Here is a 27,814-nt window from a genome sequence, read left to right as displayed (position 1 = left end):
CCACGCTATGTGAACAATGCTGACAGTTTGTTCACATGCACAAGTCCTCAGAGATTACAGCAAGCAAAGCTTTCCATTTAGTTTATGGCATCTAATTCAAAGTGAAGATGCCAAGTTTGCCATGCTGACTCCAAATGTTTCAACGCAAGATCCTCAGACAGAATCTTGAAATGAATTTCACAACATTAAATTACTGCCAACAAGTCAGCAGACCATCTCATGCTAAATTTATCCTGGTTTAGCCACTAGAGAATGCAAGAATGTTTCTGGTTCAAATCCAGTTATAAATGCATCTTTATTGATCAACCTAATCCATTTCTGCACAATCGCTCAATTTCTAACCAAAAATGATCTTGACTGCATCTCAAAAATAAGTGGGAAATTTAGCCCAAGCTAAAAGAACAAAACTGACTGTTTCCTAACAGTTATTAGTCTATTCGTGGCACTGAAAGCGTTGAGAATCAGGAAGTAGAAAAAAATTTGGATTCATTACTTTGGACATCGAGTCCTCTGCACTTATTCTGAAACCCAATTACAGCAACAGTATTAACTTCTGACAGAAGGATGTATTTTAGAAACGTCAGGTGAGGTCAGATTTGGAATACAATGGAACTGCCCATCAAATTAATAACAACATTCAGTCCAAGATAGTGAAGGGATACTTGTAGATGCCCAAAAATCCGAACTGAAAAAACCACTGGCAGAGGTGAAATCCAAGCACTTTTCACACATGCAGGTAGTATCAATAGCCGAACAGTCTAAAAACATATTGAGTCATCTCAGGCTTGAAGCATTAACTCTTAAACTCTTCATGGATGCTGTCAGGCCTGCTGACTTTCTTCAGCATTTTGCTTCTGTTTCACATTCAGTGTGAAGCATTTTGCTTTCATTTTTCAAAGAAATGGTCTCTTTTTGCAATAGATGGTTTTGTACTTAGTGCAACCTCAGTTCAGCCAATTTTTTTTGGGGGGGGGGGGCAGGGGTGAAAAGACAGAAAGAGATCTCATCCTACAACGTACTACTTTTTTGCAGCTTACAGTATGGTTTGAACATACTTACTGCTTGTGGGACTGTGCTTGCTGCTGCCCCCACGTGGATGGCATCATAAGGAGCTTCCTCTGGATATCCCTGTCTCCCATCGCCCACTATGAACAAAAAGGGATCCAAACAATTACAATTATTAAAAAAGGGGAAATTTAAAATATATACAATTCCAAAGCGAACAAACAAGTTTTGCAACAGAAGCATTTCCAGCGTACTCTATCTGCACCAATTAATCAGATTTTCTAGCTTTGTAGAGGACAGGTTTTACATACTATTTCCAATAAAACCAAAAAAATGGTAAGTGCAAACAAAAGTTCAATTTTGTAGCAGCACTTTTGGATTAATCATCCATGGATATGCACAAAAAGCTGCTTACTCACCTAAAAACTTTATTCTTCCTGATGAAAGCAAGGATGGATCATCTTTCTTAACATTATTTATGGAGTCATTTACCAGTTCCTTAATATGCTCAATTCCCACCACTCTTCCACTTGGACCGACCTGGATAAAAAGAAATATTTGCATATTTCCTTTCCCTCTAATGTTTGCGTGACATTTTATTGAAGATTTGAAAGAGTCAAATTGTGTTCGCAATAAGAAAATCAATTGTGAAAGCAAGAACGCAGTGAAGGCGGCAAATGGGCTTTGTAGTGAAAGGATTTGAATACAGGAGTAGGGATGCCTTGTTGCAATTGTACAGGTCCTTGGTGTGACCAAACTTGGAGTATTTGGTTTTGGTCCAATGAAGGGATGTTCAGGCGGTGGAAGGAGTGCAACGAATATGTAGCAGACTGACTCCTGAAACTATTCCTTCCTGAAAAGGATTCAATGTTTTGGTCTCAAATAACCACTTGCAAAAAAATTCCACAGGCTCACCAGTGGGTGAAATGAAATTCTCATCTCAGTCCTAAATGGCCTATATGTTTAGACTGAGACTCCAAGCTTTACACTCCCAGTCATTGGAATCATCCTGCTTGCATTTACCCAGGCTAGTTTCTTTGGAATTCTATAGGTTTCTATGAGATTGCATTTATTACGTTGTATTCTAGTGAATAGTCTTAACCAACCCCCTGACTCTCATTTGTCAGTCTAGTATATATTCATTGCAATCCTTCTGGAGCTAGAATATCCTTCCTCACATAAGGAGGCCAAAACCAAACACCGATGTTGAACTCTTCTTCCATTACCTTTGCCTAAAGAAAATGGCGCTGAGGTGAGAGTCCTCTCCCCCTCTCACAGACTCTTCCACCTACCCCCAACACTGCCCGTTCACATGGACCCCTCCCCCTTTGGTCTTTTAGTTGCACTTGACATTGACTTGACATTGGTTGTCTCAATTTCTCTGCATTACCCATTCTAACTTAACTCCCTCAGAACTGACTGCACTCCATGCTCTCAGATCCAACTGCCTTTTTAATTAAGCCTGCTGATGTGCTCTGTGAAGAATTCTATGAACACTGCCACCCAAGGGAACTTGCACAGCTAGACTGCCAATTATTACAGAATACCCAATCCAGGATGGCCTGTTCTCTACATGGTTCCTCAACATATTGGATCCAGAAAACAACCCCATGCATATTTCCAGGAATTCCTCATCTATTGAATTGTTATGGATTTGATTTGCCCAATCTATATGCCAATCAAAATCATTCATAATAACAGCCATACCTTTATTGTTCATGGCTCTGAATTTCTGTTTAATGCCTACGCCAACCTTACCACCACAGCTTTTGACAAAATTTGTGGAACAGAAATATGACTATTTCGGTGGGTGGGGCGACTGGGCAGTGGGAGAGGGTAGGGAAATAGGCAAGAGACCAAAGCGTACAGACTTCCATATACAGTAACTCCATTCTATCAACTATTTCTACTGAAACAATGTAACTACGTAACCGAGATAATGGAACTGCAGATGCTGGAGAATCCAAGATAACAAAGCGTGGGGCTGGATGAACACAGCAGGCCAAGCAGCATCTTAGGAGCACAAAAGCTGATATTTTGGTCCTAGACCCTTCATCGGAAAAGGGGGATAGGGAGAGGATTCTGAAATAAATGGGGGGGGGGGGGGGGGGGGGAGAGAAGAGGCGGACTAAAGATGGATAGAGAAGATAGGTGCAGAGGAGAGTATGGGTGGAGAGGTAGGGAGAGGATAGCTCAGTCCAGGGCGGACGGACAGGTCAAGGAGGTGGGATGAGGTTAGTAGGTAGGAAATGGAGGTGCGGCTTGAGGTGGGAGGACGGGATAGGTGAGAGGAAGAACAGGTTAGGCAGGCAGGGACGAGCTGGGCTGGTTTTGGGATGCAGTGGGGGGAGGGGAGATTTTGAAGCTGGTGAAATTCACATTGATACCATTGGGCTGCAGGGTTCCCAAGTGGAATATGAGTTGCTATTCCTGCAACCTACAGGTGGCATCAATATGGCACTGCAGGAGGCCCAGGATGGACATGTTGTCTAAGGAATGGGAGGGGGAGTTGAAATGTTTCGCAACTGGGAGGTGCAGTTGTTTACTGCGAATCAAGCGCAGGTGTTCTGCAAAACGGTCTCCAAGCCTCCGTTTGGTTTCCCTTGTTACTTTTGCGACAAACAAAAAAACTCACTGCATTGTAATGACATGTATCAGCAGCATCCCATCCATTCCAGAGGGCCTACCAGGTGCTTGGACCAGATAAACGATATTGGTACTCATTCCACTAAGGTGGAACTAGATAACAAATCAAGTTAGGAGACCTTTGCTGGTATTGCAGATTTTTCAGTAATAGGTAGTACAACTTTCTTCAAATAGGATCCTCAGTGCTGTTCATTTTCCCAGTCCTGAAAGACTACTCAAATGAATGGACACAAAAATTGCCAGCAAAACCTATTTCAACTTGGCACCTCATGAAGCAGTCGGTTACTTACCATCCGGGCAAAGCAGGAAGTGAGAATTCCACTGCCAGATCCGACATCAAGTGCTTTAGCCCCCTCATATAACTGATCATGAAGCAGTTCCAGGGCATATGCATGCTGGAGAGGACAAAAGATCACAATATACACATCAATTAGGTGCATGCACAATGACTTTGTAGTTACAAAATGGTTTCTTTAATCAGTTTCCAACAACATCTTCCACACAGAGTTGGTGATACAAGGTGCGTCATCTTTCATTTTAGTTATATCAAACAATGTTAGCAAACAGATGCATCATAACTCAAGAGTAACTAGTTACCTTTGTAAGATCTTGCCAAGGGAAGCTTTTACAAAAATGACTTTTTTAAAAAAACCAAGCACATTTAGCTATAGTTTAAAACAAATATATAAAAATTGCTAAATTTAATCTTGCAGGAAGCCAGGATGCTCACTGTTTCAGCAACTGCAAATGAAAACTATCCTGTGGCAGTAAGACCAACAAAAACAGAGCATCTGGTTACATCCAATTGTCTCCATACCATGTAGTACAGGGCCAAGAAATAATACTTCCTTCAAACTTCTGAACAACTTAAGCTCCAAAAAGTGACTAAAATAAAATCAAAAAGCAGCACCTGTAGGCAGAGAGAAACAGTTGCTATTTCAAGTCCAACATAACCTCAAGAAAGTAGAAATCAGACTGGTTTTTGCTGCTTTTCCTGACCCACCTGACAAAGGGAGCCAGGAGCTAGTCAGAAAGCAGGACCGACTTAAAGACATCATGGAACAAGCCTCAAAATAAATGCTAATGATGCCAGTAAAGAAAAACCATTATTCTTCGATGAACACTTAGTCTAGAGCAAAGGACCACTCCGAGAAAGCAAAACATTAAGAGATACAGACTAGCGCGAAACAACAAGAAAGTTTCAAAATGGAGGACAAAGTTTACAGTCTGAAGTGGTTACACTCACTTGAGACCAGTGCCACAGCCTGCACTGGACTTTAACAGAACTTTGCAGCACTGGACAGAAAAGATGATCAGAACAGCAAGTGGCTTTCTGCTTTTCTTTTTATATTCTTCATGTAATCCAAAAATATATGCATAAAACACACAAGTTTCATATCTTATCATAATACACACTAAACATCACTACTTACTATTGAATTTTACATCTTGGATACAGGCTTTGACCCAAGTTTAGTTGGTGTCTATGTTTCACACCAAACTACTTCACATTATCACACTGTCAGCGCATCACCCTTTCTCCCCAATGTACTAAACTTGCTTCCTCTTAAAAGCCATTTGCTTTCACTATGCAGTAAGCAAGTTTTATATTCATCCCATGGAGTAAATAGGTTTTTTGTGAATTCTTTATTGGATTTGGTGAGCAAACATTTACTGTTCCTCAGTGTTTGGAATATTTCCTCACACATCTGCATTTTATTGTTCTTAGCAAGTTTGGGGCTATAAAGACAACTTGAAATGTTAATTCTTTCTCTCTCCACAGATGCTTCCAGACCGGACCTGCCGAGTTGCTCTAGCATTATCTACTGGTATATTGTTTTATAACTAAAAGAATGTCAATGCTACGCAACACAAATACATTAGGTCTGATCTACAATGAATGAATGCATGCATCCTATCACCATTTGGGTTTCCCTACCTAATGTTGAGGCTAAATCTCAACAATTTTCCCATGATCATCTGTGCCTTACTATTTTTCTTAATTCAAGTTCAGCACTTTCTTAATATTAAGACCCAGGATCAATACAAGATAAAGAATACTGCAGCATGTTGGAGGTGGCATGAGAAATTTGCAACACTGGAGGGAGGAAGTCATCTCGCAGTGTGGCAGGTAGAATCACTGACTGAGCCAGAGCTTCAGGCTTAAATCCCACTACATGCTTTAATGGCCAAGGAAGGGATCGTCCATAATGCAATCAAACAGGTTGAGTGATAAATATTTCCAAAATATATCAATGGCATGTACTAAGAGCAGGGGAAATTCCTAAGTCATGTGATAGTGACAATAACTGAAGCCATTATCCACAGCTCCAGCTCTACAATATGCATGATAAGAGTATGTTAACACAGCAATTCTGACTTCTTATGGATATAGCCAGTTGGCTGGATGGTCCAGTCCATCTGGTTCAGATTGGTGCCAAAGTTAATTTCTCATTCCGGCTGGGTATTTTGCCCTTCTCACAGCAAAGAATGCAATGCTGTTGGGTGGATGTGGCTTTGAGCAGACACCATCAATTGGCCCCTCATATCTATGAGCTCTATGTAGAACAATCCACTCAATTAGGTTCCCTTATCTAGCCTTGTAACTGGACAGATTTCTTTCCCATTGATATCTATCCATGCAGTTTTCTCTAGGAATCTTTTGTCCTCATTGCTTCCATTGCATGCATTTGCAAAGTTCAAGGCATTATCACTTGCTGTATAAAAGCATCCTTCCTCACATTTCCCTGCATCTCTTGACAAAAAAAATCTATGACCTTTAACTTTTACATTATCAGCAAACAAGAACACAAAGTTTGACCACGTAATTGAAGCAGATTGATTTTGTACACCATAATCATCTCCCCTTAATCTCCTTTGCTTCTTGGAGAAGGATACCAGTTTTTCCAATGTAAACTTACACACATTCACACCTAAAACCACGGGTCAAATCTCCACTGCAACCCCTGAAGACCTCAGTGTTCTTCGTTAGGTATGCAATAGCATCATGACCAGAGCTGGGTAATAATTAGTAGGTGGGCGAACAAGACCTTCGTATAGACTCAGCAAAACATTCTTGCATTTGTACTTCATATCACAATCTACAAAACTCAAAAGGCCCTCTGTCATTGCAATCTTTAGAACTGTACCATTAAGTACATGTTGTCCCTCCACATGCATTCTGCCAAAATACCCAATTTCTCCAACATTTTCTGTCAATCTTCCATCATACTGCCAGTCTATCCATTACTGCAACCAACTGATGTCAAACTCACTGTTGGACATAATTTCCAAGTCCAGTATCAAGGGCAAAGTTTGCTCTGTATTCCAACATCTACACTGCGAAGTGTGTGCCATGATAGGTGACATGATCACACATACCTGAAACACTTCCATTTTCTTTGCTGCAAGGTCAAATGCAATTAAAGCCAAGCATTGAGCTGTAGGATGGGATAATTGGACAAAGGCACTCAGGTATAATTCAGTTCCAATTTTACAATTTACATTCTTTTTGTAATGGATACCAACTATATGAGCTAATCATATTGTAATTGTATCTTCCAACTGGTGATGACACTAGCATTTCCACTGCAGGGGTGTAATTGCACTGAGACTGCTTATATAAAAAAAGCACGAAGGGGATGCCATTTGGCCCCTTAGTCATCCACCATGTATCGAGACAATGGATAATCTAATGATACTCTCAAATCTGTAGTTCCAGTTACTCTTCTAACCTTTCAATCAAGTCTCATCCTACTCTAAACTCCAGCAAGTCGAGCAAGTTCAACTTTGCCTCATAAAGGTAAAGCATCCTATATGTCCACATTTCTGAAGGAGGGTCTAGGCACAAAACACCAGCTTTCCTGCTCCCGAAATGCTGCTGGCCTGCAGTGTTCATCCAGCTCTACATCTTGTTATTTCTGTATGTCCACACCTTGCTTCCAGGGATCAGTTTGGAAGATCTGCACTGCATCCAACAAACTTAAATCCTTCCTTAAATAAGGTGTCCAATAGTTGGTAAGCACGACTTCACTTTGGTAAATCATGTTACATCTGCCTGATAACATTGAACTTAACCAAGTTCCCAGTTATAATTTCTTTGCTAATAGTTTCTAATGGACGGTAAGCTAACTGGCCTGTAGTTTTTTTGATATCCTTCTGCATAGTCCTTAGCCTTGCCTACATATTAAAATTGTCTTAAAAAAGCTCCTGCTATAAAAGGTAACGGATTTGTTCAGCGTCAGGGCATATTACATGCAGCAGTACTGTATTTATCCAGCAGAGGGTGGGCTAGATTCCCTGCTGACTCCACTATGGAGGGGTCACAACATGGTAGTCCATCCCCAATTTCCTGTTACTCTAAATAAACTTCCACAGAATCATACATGGTAAATGAAACATAATTTTGCTGAAACATAACTTTACAATATCAAGCTCTGGAACAAACAGTAAAGAACCCTAGACAATTCGACTGGTCTTTAGGCCATAAGGTGACCTAATGAGAGGGGGCAGATTTTTATAAAATACAAACTGCATCACCAAACTGGTTGCAATTTAAAAGACAAAGATATTCTGCATTTCCGAATCCAAAATCTGGGACTAAACTGGTGCTGAACAGCATTGTTAGCATCAGAACCTATCAACTTATATTAGATGACCCTAAAATGTTTAATTGAAGCTATTTCTTATTGATCCACTTGGGCTGTTGCTAAAGAGGCAGTGGAAAAAGACACTTCCGGTTTACTACAGAACTGTTCCCAACCCTATGACTTCTACCACAAATAAGCACAATAGCAGTACTATCACAGTAACACAACCATCTCCAGGTTTCTCTACAGCTCATTCACTATCTGTACTTGTATATACAATTCACATCCCTTCATTGCTGTCAGGCCAACAGTTAACTTCTTGTGTAGAACAGGAGCATGATTGCTACAAAGCCTAATAATTCAGGAGAGGACTATCTTCTTGCAGCAAGGAGGACAGAGTTGCACTGTTTGCTACAACGCTGGGTAGTTTAACATATTTAGTTTAGATGTTATCTCACTATCAGATTTGCTAACTATGGCACTTTTCATTTCACACCAGTAGTAATCTTTAAAGGCATAGTTGTAAACATTGAAGTCTGCTCAGACGTTTGTTCACTTGTAATCACAAAGAAACTCAATACATTCATTTCACACAATGCAGAATATATCAATTGTCCAAAAGCTCATTAGAAAGCATCAACACTGGATTATCAATCAGGATGGCGACATCAGGGGGAACCTGGAGGTGACAGATCTCAGGAAACCATACTTGCTCCTCTTTCACCTGACAAAGAGGCAGTGCTTCAAAAGCTTGTGATTTCCATTAAACCTGTTGGGCTATAACCTGGTGTCATTACTTTCTGAATTTGTCCATCCTAGTCCAATACCAGAAACTCAAGATCGCAGCTCCTCTTTCCAACCACATCTGTCCAGAAACCAAGCTGTGGTAATTTATTCAGAGATAATGGGAACTGCAGATGCTGGAGAATCCAAGGTAATAAAGTGTGAAGCTGGATGAACACAGCAGGCCAAGCAGCATCTCAGGAGCGGTAATTTATTCCCCTGTTCTGTCCCTTTAACACAACCTTTAAACCTTACCGCTTTCAGCAAATATTTGATCCCCTGCCATAATAATCGTTGCCTAGCTCAGTATCAAACATTTGCCTGATTATTTACCAAGTTAAAACAATAAAACCGCAAGTTATTCAGCAGCACACATTCCAGGAGGGTGATAATAAGTTGCTGCACTGCATCCTGTGAATTATCCATGCGGAGTAGGCATCCCAATAATTGAAGAGATATGAAGTCCACAACAGGAGCACCAAACCAACTACTTCTTCATTGTGGTGTTGAACTTGAAGTACCAATGTGCCAACAACCCATCCAAACAAGTCGTCCAACACAATTTTGACAAGTCTTGTCAATTGTGCAAGGTTCAGGAGGCACTGTTAAAGCACTTGGTCTTTTTATGTTCTTGAAGATACAATAGTGACGTGGCTGGTCAAACTCAACTTCTAAGCAATAGTGACCTTTTACCCCTTCTTCCAATACGCAGAAGGTCTGAAGGATAATGCTGTTGTACTGAGAGGTCAAAGGAAAATAGCTGGACTTTCAACTGATTCACAATTTCAACTGTCACAAGATACATGAGAATTGTCATTTAAATTACTCGCAAACAACCTGTCAATCTTAAGAACGGTCCAAGACACTTCTGAAGAACTCCTGAAATAACTTCTTGAAGCAGAAATTATTGGCTTCTGACATCTAAAACCATTTCCTTTTACTTCATGTATGACTCCAACTATTCAAGTATTTGTTATGTGACCAGTGATGCCAGTTTTGCTAGCATTCCTAAGTATCAATGACAAAGACCATCAACTTTCTCTGGCATTTAGCTCCATTCATATCAAATCAAAGTTGCAATGAGGTCTGGAGCATAAGTTCAACAAGTACTGTAGTAAACTTCACCGAAATTTATACCAGAGTACGAAGGTGGCACTTAATCATAAAATATCTTGCACTTACCATGTGTGGAGCACTGATTGTTGCCTGAAAACCTATAAAACAAAGCAAGTCCCATTTATTCACAAATGTAAAACATGAAGTGTTGTAATCATGTAAATAAATGCACAGCTACAATGTACAAATGAAATCCTCGGTTGCATTGTCAAAACAGATTTTAAACTACAATGGATATTATAACACAAATGAATGTCGTACATTAAATGAAACAAGACTCAGCATTCTCTGGCAAGGGTCAAAACATTTTTTGAGGGCTGTTAGTGAGGCACTCAAGGGCTACTTTCTCATACTCACTGACTCCTTCATTAGATGATGCACTCATAACATAAATAGAGGTAACATTACGATAAGAAAGGATTTAACACAATGTTCTCTTTTAGAGCAACAGGACATCACAAGCACTAAAGACTGTATATTATTTTAAAATTCCCAACTTGGAATCTATAGATAAAAAACGTTTTGGAAAGAGCAAAGAATTAAGTCAGAATGCTCATTTGGGCTGCTGTTGCAGACATGGGCCGAATGGCCTCCTTCTGCACGATTACTTTATGAAAACGAAAATCTCCCACAAATTATGCAATGGTAGAAGAGGGGCTGATTACAACATCTACTTATCTCTCCCCCCTACCCCCAGCCAAATCAATTGGTTGATTTTTTGCAGAATGACTACCAATAACAGAAGCTCTCTAAGCTTCAAATATTTTTCTTGAATTACTTAATGTTACTGCAGATTTCTTCAGTCAGTTCCATTGCTGGTTCAATACCGTGCACCTCTGAAGCATCTGGTAAGCTTTTACTTAGTCTCTTGTACAGTACCAGAATATTGTGACTTCACAATAATCAATAGCCTTATCTAACTGGAAAGCCATGTTTTGGAAGGAATTTGATTTCTTCACAAGTTAAATTTGAGCTCCACATTCTATGAAACACAAGAGACATAAATAGTTTGCATGATTATAGGTGGATAGAAATTCACTAAAGATCCTCAGACAGCACATTCCAAACTCACCACCATTTCCACTCAGAAGGACAAGGGAAGTAGATACATGGGAACACCACCAGCAGAAAGTTCCTCTCCAAGCTACTCACCGTCCTGACTTGGAAATATATCACCTTCCGTTCACTGTCACTGGGTTAAAACCCTGGACTTTCCTCTAAGGGTAGCGTGGGTCAACCTACAGCAACACAGACTACTGTGGTTCAAGATAGCAGCGCACCACCACCTTCAAGGACACAGGATGGGAGCAGTCCCCATCAATAACTATTCACCCTCCCAGCCTGATCGTTAGAAACTCCTTTGTGTGTGCAACTGTCTGTCTCTCTTTGGGCTGTATCCTATCATTTACTCCCTACCCCACCCACTTCCCTATTTTCTGCATATAAACTGACATTTTCCCAGCCAGCATCAGTTCAGAGGAAGGGTCACTGGTCCAGAAATGTTAACTCTGTTCTATCCTTCACAGTTGCTGCCAGACCTGCTGAGCTTTTCCAGCAACTTGTTTTTGTTCCTGATTTACAGCATCTGCAGTTGTTTTGGTTTTTAACTAAGAATGGTCAAATAATTGCTGGGCAGCCAGCAATGCCCATGTCCCACATGTGAATTAAAAATAAGCATGATTGATAAACTTCTCAAAAAATACCCTGAGTGCTTATTTTATCAGAAAAAAACTAGCCTATTTTACTGAGCTCCTCCATCACCAGTCTGGTATTCGAGTCCTGTTCCCCCATTCCCTGATGACACATGGGGCACTGCTCCCCAGCACACCTTTCCCACTAACATGCAGGCCCACCTCCATGCTCTCCCCTTCCTGACTGATGCTCAGTCTTGACACTAAAGCACACTTCCCTCTGAACAGCCACTGTTCTAGTCTCCTGAAACTTTGCTGCAGAGTGAACCTGGAAACAGTTGCAGCAATTTGACAAACTCAGAGGCTCAATCCTTCCTGCCCTTACTGCTCCTTCAAATCATAGATTGTCTTTTCAGCAGCAGCAAAATCTTCGAATGGTGAAGCTGGAACAGGTAACGTGGGAGAAAGACAGTCTTGTCCTTTTTCTCCACTTTTGGGGAAGAGAGGTATGACTTTTTTGATGAGTTACTCAAACATTATTTTGATTTAATTTCCAGAGGATGATTCTGGGATATCTGAGGCAATTTGCCTGCCACTCAAACTTTAACAGCCCTGCTGCCTACTAGCCAAGAACTGGAAATCAGAGGCAGAAAGAACGCAGACATGAGCGAGCGCTTGGAATGAATGGCAACTGAAGGTAAAGGGTAGAAGAGTGTAAAGAGGAGAAACTGACAAACCAAACCCATATGATAACAGGCGATAGAATCTGGTAGCCCTTGTGACTATTACATTCAGAATGTCATCAGATGCTCAACAGGTCAATGGCATTTGTATTTTTCTGCAGTTGTGTATAATTGAATGGATAACCAATGACTGCTGTAAAGAAAGCTCAACTTCATGATTTTCTCTTTGGATAAGATTAATATTTTCATAAAAGGGAACACAAAGCAGAGAGGCCCTTAGTTAAGGTGGAGGGAAACATTCTCCTGGACAGTGTCGAGCTTCTTGACTATTGTTAGAGATGCAGACGTCTAGGCATTTGGGGAGTATTCCGTCATAATTCAGGTTTATGCCTTGCAGATGATGAACACTCACTTTGGGGAAAATCTGGTGGTGACTTACTCACTGCAAGATTCCTAGCCTCTGACCTGGTTTGGTAGCCAATGCATTTAGATCACTGGTCCAGATTGGTTTCTGGTCAATAGTAACCCCCTTCATGTTGGCAACCTATTTTTTGGGGGGTGGGGTAAAGAGAGAAATAATGACAAAAACATCATTCCATGTCAATGGTCGATGCATAGATTCTTTTATTGGACATGGTAATTACATGGCATTTGTCAGGCACGAATAATATTTGTCCCTCTTTAGCCCAAGCCTGGGTATTGTCTGGTTTTTGCTAAATTTGGACATGGACTGCTTCAGTATCTGAGGAGTCACGAATGTGGTGAAAATTGCAATCAGCAGCAAACATCCCCACTTGACATTATGATTGAGGGGTGGTCATTTGAGGAAGCAGCTGAAGATGGTTGGGCCAATGACACTACTGCTAGGAGCCCCTTGTGGCATAATGATAGTGTTCCTCCTCAGGGCCACAAAGCCTGGGTTCAAGACCCAACTGCTCCAGTCACGTGCAATAATATTTCTGAGCAGATAAATCAAAATATCAACAAGAGAAATAGTAGGGTCTTGTGGCACACAAGAAGCAACCCTTTCTCTGGGCTAGAAGATTTAGATTCAAGTCCAAGTCCTATCTGTTCCAGAGGTACATCATAGCTTATCTGAGCAATCTGACTGAAATGCATAACTCAAAGAAGTCCTGCAGAGATGTTCTAGGATGGAGGTTTTTGACCTCCGACAACTAAAACCATCTTCCTTTACGTTAGGAATGACTCCAACCTGCCCTCCTAATTCCCTCCGATTCCAGTTTTGCTGGGGCTCCTCAATACCAGAGTCAAATGCAACTTTGATGTTAAGGGAAGTCACACTCACCTCAGTTCTGGAATTCAGCTCTTTTGTCTATTTTTGAACCAAGACTAGAATGAGGCCATGAGCTTAGTAACCCTGGCAGCATCCAAACTGGACAGTGAGCTAAGCAAGTGCTGCTTAACAGCACTGTTGATGACACTTTCCATTACTTTACTGATGATGATCAAGACTACACAAACCTGACTTAACAGGGTTCAAAGTCAATGCTGAGGACTCCCAGGGCAATTCGCTCCTGACTGCATACCACTGCGTGCCACCTTTGCTGGAATTGCCCTACCAGTCAGGCAGGACATATCCAGGGATATTGATGGTAGTGAAAACAAAAATAAAAAATTCTGGACATCATAGCAGGTCAAGCACCATCCGTGGAGAGAAAGCAAGCTAATGTTTCGAGTCTAGGTGACTCTTCAGGGCTGATGTAAAATGCCACACTTCCGTGAGTATGACTGTCAGGCTGCTGCTTAGCTGGTTTGTTAGATAGCTGTCCAATTTTTGGTACAAGCCCCAAATGGAGGACTGTGCAAGGTTGACATTGCTGTGTTTGCCATTGTCATTTCTGCTGGTCCGTCTGTTTCATTTTTTTTTAATAGACTTCCTAGTGATTTGATAAAAACAAGACTTTGTTAGGCCACTTCAGAGGGCAGTTAAGTGTCAACCATATTGCTCCAGGTCTAGAGTCTCTCAGACAAGTTTCCTTCCCTAAAGGTATATTAGTGAACCAGATAGATTTTTCCAGCAATTAGCTATGGTTTCATGGTCATCACTAGAAATTTAATACCAGATTTTATTAAATTCAAATTCCACCACGTGTCCTGGTGGGATGTGAACGCAGGCCAGAATATTGCCTGTGTCTCTGTCTCTAGACTTGTTTTGCAGACTAGTAAAATGTCACCACTCGGCCAAATACGATTATTTTGATATACTCAAAGTGATTAAGCTTCAGCACACCCAACTTAACATGATCACAAGCCTGTGTTTTCAGTCATAAACAGAAGTTTAAAAAAAATTAAAGGAGGAATGTGCAATTTGGCTATACAGAAGGGAGAGGCAACTTGCACTTAACATCATGTTTTGCAAAACCTGTTTGTGGTTTTTGCCATGAGGTACTTTCTACCAATAGGCATGATTTCAAACAGACTACTTAAAATACAAGTCACTTAGTATAAGGTGCACCATAAAATTTTCACAAAAATCAGGGGGAACTTGAAGTTATTATAGAATGAGTAAGGTGATTATGCAAGTATTTTTTGAAATTTGTATTCTACTTAACATGTTACAATGCAGATATATTGATGTTTTGGAAATATTACAAAAGTAACAAAATATGATTTCATTTTAAAAATCATAACTATTGAAGTTATAAATTAAATGCAGCCCAATCTACTTTCTAGAATGTGAGACAAGACATTAATAATTCAAATAGGCCAGCAATAATATCTTGCAACATTCGAAGCCCTTTGCATTGGAAATACTCAGATTAAGGCAGAGTCAAATGCGCAGTAGGTAATATTGAGGGGGGGGGGGATTGTCAGGTATGTTGCTGAAAAGAGAAGCAAGTGCTTTGGAAATGCTTACCTATAGACTGAGGGGAATCTGTATAAGGATTACTCTTTACATAGTGGCAACGGTCTGTGGCCAACATTACATGATAAACTTTCTCTGTCTTGACTATTCCATTCTCTGCAAAAAAATGAAAACAGCAGAGTACTCATCAACTTCTCCATTTGGAATTGCAAATATTATTACAAGTGGTGACATTAGGAAGCATACTTTAACAGGTTAATTTAAGCAAAGATTTCAGACACATTAAGACACCTTGGCAGCAGCTGAGATTTGAATCAGGACACATGGACTCAGAGGCTGGGGCATTACCAATGTGCCACACAGGCCCCAGATATATATTTCAACCTGTCACGATTCCACTGGGAAGACTGCAACATTTGAGACTCATTATTCCACAAGCCATCACAAGTGTGACAAACCAATTACATCAGCAAAATGATCAATTTCCCTGACTATTTAAAGACCGGTGTAATTTATACCAGGCTTCTTCATTCGCAGGAAAATAAATTTATTGTGAACAAACTTACTCTTCAACAAATGGCAAACAGAAATGGATTACTTATTATAACTAAGCTACTCATGTCTGTTTAAAAATGCAGAGTAAAGTAGAAACAGAAGTTCAGGTATATTATAAAAGGAAATATGTGAAGAATCCAGATTGCAAAGGTGGGATGCACTGTTTCTCAGTATTCTTTACATTTTAAGCAACGGTGACACAATGTTGTGGCAGATTAATAGTCGATCTTGAATTCGATAGCTGATTGGTAAACACGCGTCTCTCCTCATACGAGAGCTCTTTCTTTTCAGAGACTTCAAGTTCCGACTTTATTAATACAGAAAGAAACATTGCCTGCTTATTATCATGCCTCTCACTCCTCAAGGAACTGTTCCTATACCAAACAAACAACAGCTGCTCTTAGCTTCCAATTGGTTCTTGTTTTGCCAAGTGGTAACTGCTAGCAGTCACTTACAGATTATTCTTTTCTTAAAATCCATGACCAGCAAAGCCCATTACAATAATTCTTCAACAATAGCAGCACACAAACCCATAGCCACACCGTGAAAAACACTCACAAGGACCGAAGACCCCATATCCATGGCATATAGGACTAATGTAGTTTACAAAATACCTTGCAATGACTGCAAATATTACAAAATTGACCAGACCAGATGGAAACTAGCCATCAGGATACACAAACACCAGCTAGCAGCAAAACGACACAACAAATTTTCCCTCATCTCAGTGCACTTGGACAAAGGCAGCCATCAATTTAACTGGGACAACGTGACCATCCTAGCTTAAGCCAGCCACAGACATGCACAGAATTCCTAGAGGCCTGGTTTTCAACCTGTAATGCAAATCAACAAACACGTAGAATTAGGCCCAATACACAAACCGATGTAGAACAGAACTGGAAACAACTCAACAACAGACTCGTCTTAAGTAGTAAGCGGAGCAGAACAACATCACTTCAGAGGCCGCACTAATGTTGTTACCTAGCGTAGTGATGAAACGTCTGTACAATAGCCAGCCAGCTTGGCAAGCAAGCCAGCAACCTCATCCACAACCCAAGCTACAAATCTTCAAGAGAACCTTAAATTCTTCAACCTGACCACACCAGAACAAATCTCTTGGCACATGTCTTTTTGACAACAGACCAGATCAGTTCCTCATCCAACTGAGATAGTTCACAAAAATCAGCCTTTTGGTCATACAGAACTTTCAAGTCTTGCAAACATGAATTGCAGGAAAACATATAACCTTATTTCAAAACTGGTTCCTCTTTCCTACAGCAAAAGGAAACATTAATATTTCTACTCAGTGAGGCTAATCAGCTAGCCTCAACCCAACTCCCGTTCATCTTACAAAGAAGTGGATCATTTACAAACTGACATGTACAATTTTCCGGGACATTGAGACCCACATCATGGTAAATTCAAAGAATGTTAAATATTGTCTCTGAACACAAATAGCTTGCACCTTCTTAATCCAAAACAGGTTGAGACATGGAGGGGAATTGTATGACAGTGTTCCTAGACACCTGATGCTTTTGACCTACTAAGTGGTAGTGATCACAGACTAGCGGGAAAAAATACAGCTTTGATAAGCTGTTGTATTCGATCTTGTAGATGGCATACACTGCTGACACTATGCGGTGGTGGAGATCAACACAAAGTGGTGAAGATGCCAAATATGCTGAAGCCTTTATCTTGGACGGTGTCAAGGGTTGAAATGTTGTTGGAGCAAGCAAGAGGAAATCACTCCTTAGGGAATCAAAAGGCAATATAAGATCTGCTATTGTCCAATAAGATTTCTGGTCATTAGTTAGTTGGAATTTCAGTGAAGATAATCCTTTTAATGCTGTGGAGGTGCAGAAAATCTATTATTGGAAATTATCAGTCCCTGGCATGCTCAGCAGAAATGTTTCCCATTAAAGTACATAATGGTGAAAGGAATGAAACAATTAAAAGACAAGAGATAATGGGAACTGCAGATGCTGGAGATTCCAAGATAATAAAATGTGAGGCTGGATGAACACAGCAGGCCAAGCAGCATCTCAGGAGCACAAAAGCTGACGTTTCGGGCCTAGACCCTTCATCAGAGAGGGGGATGGGGGGAGGGAACTGGAATAAATAGGGAGAGAGGGGGAGGCGGACCGAAGATGGAGAGTAAAGAAGATAGGTGGAGAGGGTGTAGGTGGGGAGGTAGGGAGGGGATAGGTCAGTCCAGGGAAGACGGACAGGTCAAGGAGGTGGGATGAGGTTAGTAGGTAGCTGGGGGTGCGGCTTGGGGTAGGAGGAAGGGATGGGTGAGAGGAAGAACCGGTTAGGGAGGCAGAGACAGGTTGGACTGGTTTTGGGATGCAGTGGGTAGAGGGGAAGAGCTGGGCTGGTTGTGTGGTGCAGTGGGGGGAGGGGATGAACTGGGCTGGTTGAGGGATGCAGTGGGGGAAGGGGAGATTTTGAAACTGGTGAAGTCCACATTGATACCATATGGCTGCAGGGTTCCCAGGCGGAATATGAGTTGCTGTTCCTGCAACCTTCGGGTGGCATCATTGTGGCAGTGCAGGAGGCCCATGATGGACATGTCATCAAGAGAATGGGAGGGGGAGTGGAAATGGTTTGCGACTGGGAGGTGCAGTTGTTTGTTGCGAACTGAGCGGAGGTGTTCTGCAAAGCGGTCCCCAAGCCTCCGCTTGGTTTCCCCAATGTAGAGAAAGCCGCACCGGGTACAGTGGATGCAGTATACCACATTGGCAGATGTGCAGGTGAACCTCTGCTTAATGTGGAATGTCATCTTGGGGCCTGGGATGGGGGTGAGGGAGGAGGTGTGGGGACAAGTGTAGCATTTCCTGCGGTTGCAGGGGAAGGTGCCGGGTGTGGTGGGGTTGGAGGGCAGTGTGGAGCGAACAAGGGAGTCACGGAGAGAGTGGTCTCTCCGGAAAGCAGACAGGGGTGGGGATGGAAAAATGTCTTGGGTGGTGGGGTCGGATTGTAAATGGCGGAAGTGTCGGAGGATAATGCGTTGTATCCGGAGGTTGGTAGGGTGGTGTGTGAGAACGAGGGGGATCCTCTTGGGGCGGTTGTGGCGGGGGCGGGGTGTGAGGGATGTGTCGCGGGAAATGCGGGAGACACGGTCAAGGGCGTTCTCAATCACCGTGGGGGGGAACCATGAGGACACGGCCGGAGACCCCACCGATGACGTCACATCGGCCTCCGCCGGCCACAGAACTTCCGGAACCGCTGCTGCAGTCACCACCTCCACGTCCAGGTACTACAGCCCACACACCACCCTCACCTCAGCTGCTGCCGCCCACCCCGATCCTCCCACCGCCGACGGAACCCCGCCCACGGCCGACGCCGACGGAACCCCGCCCACGGCCGACGCCGACGGAACCCCGCCCACGGCCGACGCCGACGGAACCCCGCCCACGGCCGACGCCGACGGAACCCCGCCCACGGCCGACGGAACCCCGCCCACGGCCGACGGAACCCCGCCCACGGCCGACGGAACCCCGCCCACGGCCGACGACATCATCGCTCCGCCCACAACCTCCACAGCCTGTAACCCCAGAGGAGACAGCCACCCTGAGCCCTGCCGAATCTTCACCATCCCCCCAGACCTCCCACTGACTGAGGACGAACGGTCAGTCCTGAGCAAGGGGCTCACCTTTGTCCCCCTACAACCACACATCAACGAATACCAGTCACGGTCGGACATAGAGCAGTTTTTCCGCCGTCTTCGCCTGCATGCCTACTTCTTCAACCGGGAACCCAACCCTCCTTCCACTGACCCCTTCACCCGCTTCCAACACAAGTCCTCCTCCTGGACACCACCCCCAGGCCTCCTACCCTCCCTCGACCTCTTCATCTCCAACTGCCGTCGAGACATTAACCGCCTCAACCTCTCCACCCCTCTCACCCACTCCAACCTCTCCCCCGCAGAACGGGCAGCCCTCCGCTCCCTCCGCTCCAACCCCAACCTCACCATCAAACCCGCAGACAAGGGTGGCGCAGTGGTAGTATGGCGTACTGACCTCTACATCGCCGAGGCCAGACGCCAACTCTCCGACACCACCTCCTACCGCCTCCTCGATCATGACCCCACACCCGAGCACCAAACCATCATCTCCAACACCATTCATGACCTCATCACCTCAGGGGACCTCCCACCCACAGCCTCCAACCTCATTGTTCCCCAACCCCGCACGGCCCGTTTCTATCTCCTTCCCAAAATCCACAAACCTGCCTGCCCTGGTCGACCCATCGTCTCAGCCTGCTCCTGCCCCACCGAACTCATCTCCACCTATCTGGACTCCATTTTCTCCCCTTTGGTCCAGGAACTCCCCACCTATGTCCGTGACACCACCCACGCCCTCCACCTCCTCCAGGACTTCCAATTCCCTGGCCCCCAACACCTCATATTCACCATGGACGTCCAGTCCCTGTACACCTGCATTCCGCATGGAGATGGCCTCAAGGCCCTCTGCTTCTTCCTGTCCCGCAGGCCCGACCAGGCCCCCTCCACCGACACTCTCATCCGCCTAGCGGAACTCGTCCTCACACTCAACAACTTCTCTTTTGACTCCTCCCACTTCCTACAGACTAAGGGGGTGGCCATGGGCACCCGCATGGGCCCCAGCTATGCCTGCCTCTTTGTAGGTTACGTGGAACAGTCCATCTTCCGCACCTACACAGGCCCCAAACCCCACCTCTTCCTCCGGTACATTGATGACTGTATCGGCGCCGCCTCTTGCTCCCCAGAGGAGCTCGAACAGTTCATCCACTTCACCAACACCTTCCACCCCAACCTTCAGTTCACCTGGGCCATCTCCAGCACATCCCTCACCTTCCTGGACCTCTCAGTCTCCATCTCAGGCAATCAGCTTGTAACTGATGTCCATTACAAGCCCACCGACTCCCACAGCTACCTAGAATACACCTCCTCCCACCCACCCTCCTGCAAAAATTCCATCCCCTATTCCCAATTCCTCCGCCTCCGCCGCATCTGCTCCCACGATAAGACATTCCACTCCTGCACATCCCAGATGTCCAAGTTCTTTAAGGACCGCAACTTCCCCCCCACGGTGATTGAGAACGCCCTTGACCGTGTCTCCCGCATTTCCCGCGACACATCCCTCACACCCCGCCCCCGCCACAACCGCCCCAAGAGGATCCCCCTCGTTCTCACACACCACCCTACCAACCTCCGGATACAACGCATTATCCTCCGACACTTCCGCCATTTACAATCCGACCCCACCACCCAAGACATTTTTCCATCCCCACCCCTGTCTGCTTTCCGGAGAGACCACTCTCTCCGTGACTCCCTTGTTCGCTCCACACTGCCCTCCAACCCCACCACACCCGGCACCTTCCCCTGCAACCGCAGGAAATGCTACACTTGTCCCCACACCTCCTCCCTCACCCCCATCCCAGGCCCCAAGATGACATTCCACATTAAGCAGAGGTTCACCTGCACATCTGCCAATGTGGTATACTGCATCCACTGTACCCGGTGCGGCTTTCTCTACATTGGGGAAACCAAGCGGAGGCTTGGGGACCGCTTTGCAGAACACCTCCGCTCAGTTCGCAACAAACAACTGCACCTCCCAGTCGCAAACCATTTCCACTCCCCCTCCCATTCTCTTGATGACATGTCCATCATGGGCCTCCTGCACTGCCACAATGATGCCACCCGAAGGTTGCAGGAACAGCAACTCATATTCCGCCTGGGAACCCTGCAGCCATATGGTATCAATGTGGACTTCACCAGTTTCAAAATCTCCCCTTCCCCCACTGCATCCCTCAACCAGCCCAGTTCATCCCCTCCCCCCACTGCACCACACAACCAGCCCAGCTCTTCCCCTCTACCCACTGCATCCCAAAACCAGTCCAACCTGTCTCTGCCTCCCTAACCGGTTCTTCCTCTCACCCATCCCTTCCTCCCACCCCAAGCCGCACCCCCAGCTACCTACTAACCTCATCCCACCTCCTTGACCTGTCCGTCTTCCCTGGACTGACCTATCCCCTCCCTACCTCCCCACCTACACCCTCTCCACCTATCTTCTTTACTCTCCATCTTCGGTCCGCCTCCCCCTCTCTCCCTATTTATTCCAGTTCCCTCCCCCCATCCCCCTCTCTGATGAAGGGTCTAGGCCCGAAACGTCAGCTTTTGTGCTCCTGAGATGCTGCTTGGCCTGCTGTGTTCATCCAGCCTCACATTTTATTAAATTAAAAGACAAGATGGGTTGGGAAAAATTGTACTTGTTGAACCTTGCCTCCGGTACTTTTGCAGCGAAGACCAAGAAATGCAGGATAACCAAGAAATATGAAACAAAAAAAGCACAATTAGCAATGTTTGAATTTTTACCAGATATCTGACACTTCCAAAGACGAAAGGGTTTTTGTTCATGACCTTCTAAACTAAGTTCATAAATCTTCAAGAGGTGGTCATTATAAAAACCCAATCCATCATATTGCAGTAGGCATTTTAATTATTGCATATGCTATATTTGTTAACCAAATCCCTAATAATAGTTTAATTTAAAATGTTTTATGAGCAGCTTCCTCAAGAATATTTCTGGTCTTTAGCTCTCCCTGAAACAGCAAGGATCTGCCTGAATCAAAGATTGTCCAAACACAGTTCATTAAATAAATGCTTCACTAAAGAATGTAGGTACAAATGTTTAAGAGCTGCAGTCTGGCATTGTGTCCAGCTTCCTCAGATGAAATGATGGCTGTTATTTCATGAATTCTAGACTCTCAATTCTCAAAACATACAGCCAGAAGTTCAAGTTATTCAATACTTTCTTTAGCTTCAGTCTTCTCTTGATATTTTGTGTCAAGAAAATGTAAAGTGGTTTTATGATCTCTAAAAAGTGTCCCTTTTATATGAAATGCATGCTCTAAACTTGCTTAGTTGTTACTCCTTACAAATGTGGATATATTAAACATTCAATACGCCAGCTGCTCCCATTGTAATTTTTTGGTTCAGTGTTCAAAATGAGAAAGGTGTCAAATTATAATTAAATACGACTGGGCTGTACCAGCTCCCTCATCAACCAGAGGTTGTAATTAAAACAGCATAAAATGTACTGGTGCAGTTTCCATTACAAAGTTAGCCATAGGAATTTAAACAGGATAAAAATAAGGACAGACGAGCAACTTTAAAATAGAAAAAATTACGCTTGCATATACAATTATCTGCTTCCTCCAATACAAGAAGTAGCACATGCACATTACTATGCACATTAATACCATCTGGGCCAAACAAGCACTGAGTTGTATTCCTGAAATGTAATCCATAAAACATGCCTATTGAAAGGTTTTCCCATGGCACTGCCAGTAATATATTAGAATAGATCATTTGCGTCTACTGACCATGCAGCACAAGTATCCAGACACTCCACTTTAGAGATATTTTAGGAATGCTGACTTTTTGTGCTTTGACACGTTAACACATGAAAACATAAATCGTCAGTCCTTCACTGCCACCAGGTGAAAATCCTAGAACTCCTTCCTTACCACATTGTGGTAACACAAGTGGTACTGCAGCAGCGTAGCACCACCTTCTCCAAGCAAACTAGTGAAGAGCAATAAATACTAACCTAACAGGTGATGCCCACATCCCATGAATGAATGAACAAAAAGGCAACTTGTAAGTCACAATAATCTGCTGAGTTAGCTATACATCCAATTTACCTAAACTAGCCAAGGATATAACAACAGGATATTGCATTTTAAATGCACAGCAACACCTGGGGAATGGAAAAGATGGTGTTGTTCCAATAACCTGGAAAAAAGCAACCAAAGGATGCAGAAATGATGCAGGCTAGTGTAACAGTGACAGCCAAGACATCTTACAAATTTAGAGTCATTAGAAGCTTAAATCGTAGCATTCCAACAATGTGGAAGCAGGGCATTCAGCTTATTGAGCCCTCTGAAGAACATCCCACCCGACCCACCACCACCACCCATCCCCTATCCCACTCTATCCCTGTAACCCTGCACCTCCCATGGCCAATCCATCTAACCTGCACATCTCTGAACTGTGGGAGGAATCCGGAGGGGAAACACACAGTCAAAGGGAGAATATACAAACTCCATATAAACAGTCACCTGAGGTGGAATCAAACCATGGGCCCTGGTGCTGTGAGGCAGTAGCGCTAATCACCCAGCCACTGTTGCAACAAGGATGTTCAAGTGTGTTAAAACTAGGATGAAGCCAATTTCTACAGGCTAAGTTTTGCTATGGAAACAATGACATGCAAATATCCAAAGTTATGTTTCAGAAGTGTGGAAATGGTGAGAAAAAGAATTGGGTCAGAGCAACATACAGTTTATATAGAATATACAAAATCAGCTGGCATTTGGAATTGAGATTAGGACCACTAGGGAAGGTACTCTGGGTAACCAACTTGCAGATCTTTGTATAAGAGAAAAGATTAGCATGGAGGAGTGAAAATGAAGAAGATTAGTGACTGTGTGCGCAAAGGAAAGGGAATTGAAGTTTGGTATTCTTCTTTAAGTCGAAGGGCAAAGAGAGGCTGAGGTTCCCTCAAAGTTGGAAGAGCTCTTTCGGTCCAAAGTCAATTCTGATCAAACGTGAGATAAATGAAATGAACTGTCAACTTAACCAGTGATGATGGGTTCATTCTACTTCAGATTTCTTCATTGGAGGGAACTAAATTCGGTGAAGTCTTTTGGAAACCTCATTTTAATGAGTTTAAAATGGTACTTTTGGAGCACTAAGCTGGGAATTAAGCTTTTGAAAGCACAGTGATATAGATCAGAATTTACATTTCTAAAGCATCTTTAATATAGTAAAAAAAATAGCACCAGACAGGAACATTACTCAAATAAGGAGATGACACACAATCTGACCACTGCACCAGCAGAAGGAATGAATCTGAAAAGTGATGGGGTGCCATATCAAGCAGCTGCATTGACTTTGATGACGTTGAAGTTTGAGGGTTATCAGAGCTCAGCCCATCTGGGCAAGTAGCAAGCATTCCTTCACCTTCCTAACTTGTGCTTTGCAGATGGTGAAGGGGCCCTAGAGAATTGTACTGGTTGCAGGATTCAGCTTCTGAACTGCTCTTGTAAACATACTACTCATTTGGGTGGCCCCATCAAGCTTGTTATCAATGACAATTTCCAAGACACTTCTGGTGGATTCAGTAATGGCATTGAGCGTCAAGTGGAGACAGTCAAATCCACTCTTCTTGGAGACGTCCATTCCCTGACATGTGCAGCACAGTTGCTTGCCACTAAAAAGCCCAAACCTCTCAATGTCATCCAGGTCTTGCTGCAATTGGTAACAGATGGCTTTGGAGATTTCTTTCCAGAAGTATACAAAACACGAGTTAGATTATAGAGCTGCAAACAGTTCTGGTCACTGCATTCAGGGAAACATATAATAACACTTGAGAGGGGGAGTAAGTGGATTTACAAGGATTTTGCCAGGATCAGAAAATTTTGACAGTGAGGAAGGACTGGATAAGCTGGGGTTACTTTCTTTGGAATATAAGCAGTCAAGGGAGATTTAACTAAGGTGTATTAAATTAGTAGTGGCCTATACTGTGAATCGGATTCTCGCTCAAACAGATTTTCCTGGGGCAGAAGAAACATTTTTACCCAGAAGCTGATGGGGGTCTGGAACTGTTTGCCTGAAATGGCAGTATTTAACATTTGGATAGGCAAGTGAAATGCTGGAATCTACAAAGTCATGAATCAAGGGCTCAAAATTGAGATTAGGCTGCATAAATTTACTTTAACTTATTTCACATTTACCTATTTAGTGCTACTTCCTTCTGTAGGAAGTTACTATCTTTTGTTTTTTTTTCAAACTTCTATATACTAGTATGCATGCCTGCCAATTTAGTTAAATACTCTCAACCATGCTCGTGAACCTCAGTTAGAAGTTCAAATCCCACACTATGGAACTGAGCCTAAATTCTTAGCTGACAATTCAGTGCAATGTTGAGGGACTGCTGAACTGGAGATGTAGTCTATTGGATGGGGATATTAAATTGAGGCCATAACACATCCCCTGATGAGCTCAAGAGATTTATCTCACTGCAATATATTTAATAGACTACAGGAACTCTCCCTGGTTTCGAGGATAACATTTATTCAGAATTAAAAGCCACAAACAGAATATTCCGTCATTATTACACTGCTGATTGTAGGAGATTGCCATACAAAGCCAGTTATTGGGATTTCTACATGTTTGCTTTAAAATACTTCAGAAATTCCAGAAGTTAAGAAAGGGGCTTTATGAATGCCTCAACTTTATTCAGGTCACATTTAAGCATTGCATTATGCTGTACTGGCTCTCCCACATTATATTTCCACCTCCAACTCCTAGGATGAACCAATGATTACAGAGAAGGCTACATATTGTTCAAATGGTGACAGGTGCAAAACAGTGGTACTTACTGGAATTATATGATCTCTTCACCCATATTAGCATTGTAGAACCATCTTACAAGTATCAGAACAATACACCAACATTAACTATCCAAACAATTGCAGGGGCCAACAATTTTTTTCCACTCTCCTCCATTGTGAATATCCCCTTCAGTTATCGTTCATTCACTCATTTCCCTGCCTATGCCTCACTACTTTGTGGATCAAGCAATTCAGCAACGGCTTTCAAGAGATCTACTTTTTCACATTGCAGTTTTGATGGTCTGCAACTACTTTCAAAGCAAGTCTACCTAAAAAAAGGCACCAAATGGTATTTTTCAATGTATTCACTTCCAGGAAATAGAGCATCATATAATTGCTTCATAAATCCAGATTGACAATGGAACTGTCACTCAGCTGTTTCTGTGTTACAAACAGAAACTGTTGCTCGAAAGCAATTAATTGGCTTCCAGACATCCAGAAGATACGAAAGGGATCTTATGAATCTAATCCTAGTTTTCCCATCAGCAGCTCTCAGGTAGCTTCAACTAGGAGATCACTAACCAGCAGGGAAACTGGCAAAGGTGAAGGTGTCGGTGTCAAGGGCCTGCAAAATGATAGGTTACTGTCTCATTTGAGACAGACAATTTGTGATGGTTTAACTCCAGGGTCACCATGCCTCAGGTGGGGGGAGATTTCAAGGAAGATAGTCCTTCACGGTAACCTCAGCCAGCATGGGAACCGAACCCACAATGTTCACATCACTTTGCATCACAAGTCAGCCATCTGAGCTAACTGACCCCAATACTGATGACAGTGAAGAACACTGCATCAGGGGACCTTTATTATTTGGGGCATGAGCAGAGAAGTTGAAGCCTCAAATAACAGCATACTCTCAACATTGCACTCAATTAAACATTTGAAATTAAGTTTGTTCAAAAACCTGACATAAAAGCTTGCTTGCTAAAATCAACTGGATTAATCTCTGAAAAGGTAAAACTGCAGGGCTAGAAAAAGGACAGGGGAATTACATTAGGCAGGTTACTAGGTTGCTATTCAGGCACACCAGACGTGGGGGGGTTATAAGCATAAAATAGGAGTAGACCATACGGCCCCTACATCCTACCAGTCTGTAAGATCACAGCTGGCCTGATTTCGGGCATCAACTGTACGACAAAGGCGTCTGGCCTGAACTGTTTTTCTCTGCACAAATGCTGCCAGCCCTGCTGAATTTATACAGCACTTTCTGTTTCCGTTTCAGATTGCCAGCTTCTGCGATTCCTTGTTTTGTATAACGCGGCTTTCCCACCTGTTCGCCCATAACGGGTGAAAATTGTCAATATTGGCCTTGGAGACGAAGCAAGGGCAGGGAGACCGAGCCAGCCCCGTTTCCCGCAGGGACGTTTCTGATCACTGTGAAATCCGCTGTTGACATGTGGCCGCCGGGCCGCACTGCAATGATCATCAATTTTTTACAAAATACCAACTGACCTAACCCTCTGGCCGGCAGAGTTGCACCGCTGGGATAGAGACGGGAGCAGAGTGGGAACTGCGGCCACCTCCTGCTTGTCTCCCCGGGCA

At 43.4% G+C, this 27,814-nt stretch overlaps 1 protein-coding gene across 2 annotated transcripts in view; it reads right to left on the bottom strand.

Annotated features, from left to right (window-relative positions):
- The window catches only part of pcmt (protein-L-isoaspartate (D-aspartate) O-methyltransferase), a 44,308-nt gene that overhangs the window by 15,875 nt on the left and 619 nt on the right, over positions 1-27,814 (bottom strand). For both annotated transcript variants that reach the window (XR_007248082.2, XM_048535728.2), the window contains exons 2-6: positions 15,332-15,436; positions 10,206-10,237; positions 3,942-4,046; positions 1,425-1,545; positions 1,060-1,145 (exon numbers count right to left, since the gene is read on the bottom strand). Coding sequence is in view for 1 of the 2 variants with exons in the window: in XM_048535728.2 (XP_048391685.1) it covers positions 1,060-1,145; positions 1,425-1,545; positions 3,942-4,046; positions 10,206-10,237; positions 15,332-15,436 (449 nt within the window). In the remaining variant the exon portion in view is untranslated. The remainder of the gene's footprint in view (positions 1-1,059; positions 1,146-1,424; positions 1,546-3,941; positions 4,047-10,205; positions 10,238-15,331; positions 15,437-27,814) is intronic.

The sequence above is a fragment of the Stegostoma tigrinum genome, chromosome 9 (genome assembly GCF_030684315.1).
Source record: "Stegostoma tigrinum isolate sSteTig4 chromosome 9, sSteTig4.hap1, whole genome shotgun sequence".
NCBI lineage: Eukaryota > Metazoa > Chordata > Chondrichthyes > Orectolobiformes > Stegostomatidae > Stegostoma > Stegostoma tigrinum.
This window is presented reverse-complemented; position numbering and strand designations above follow the sequence as displayed.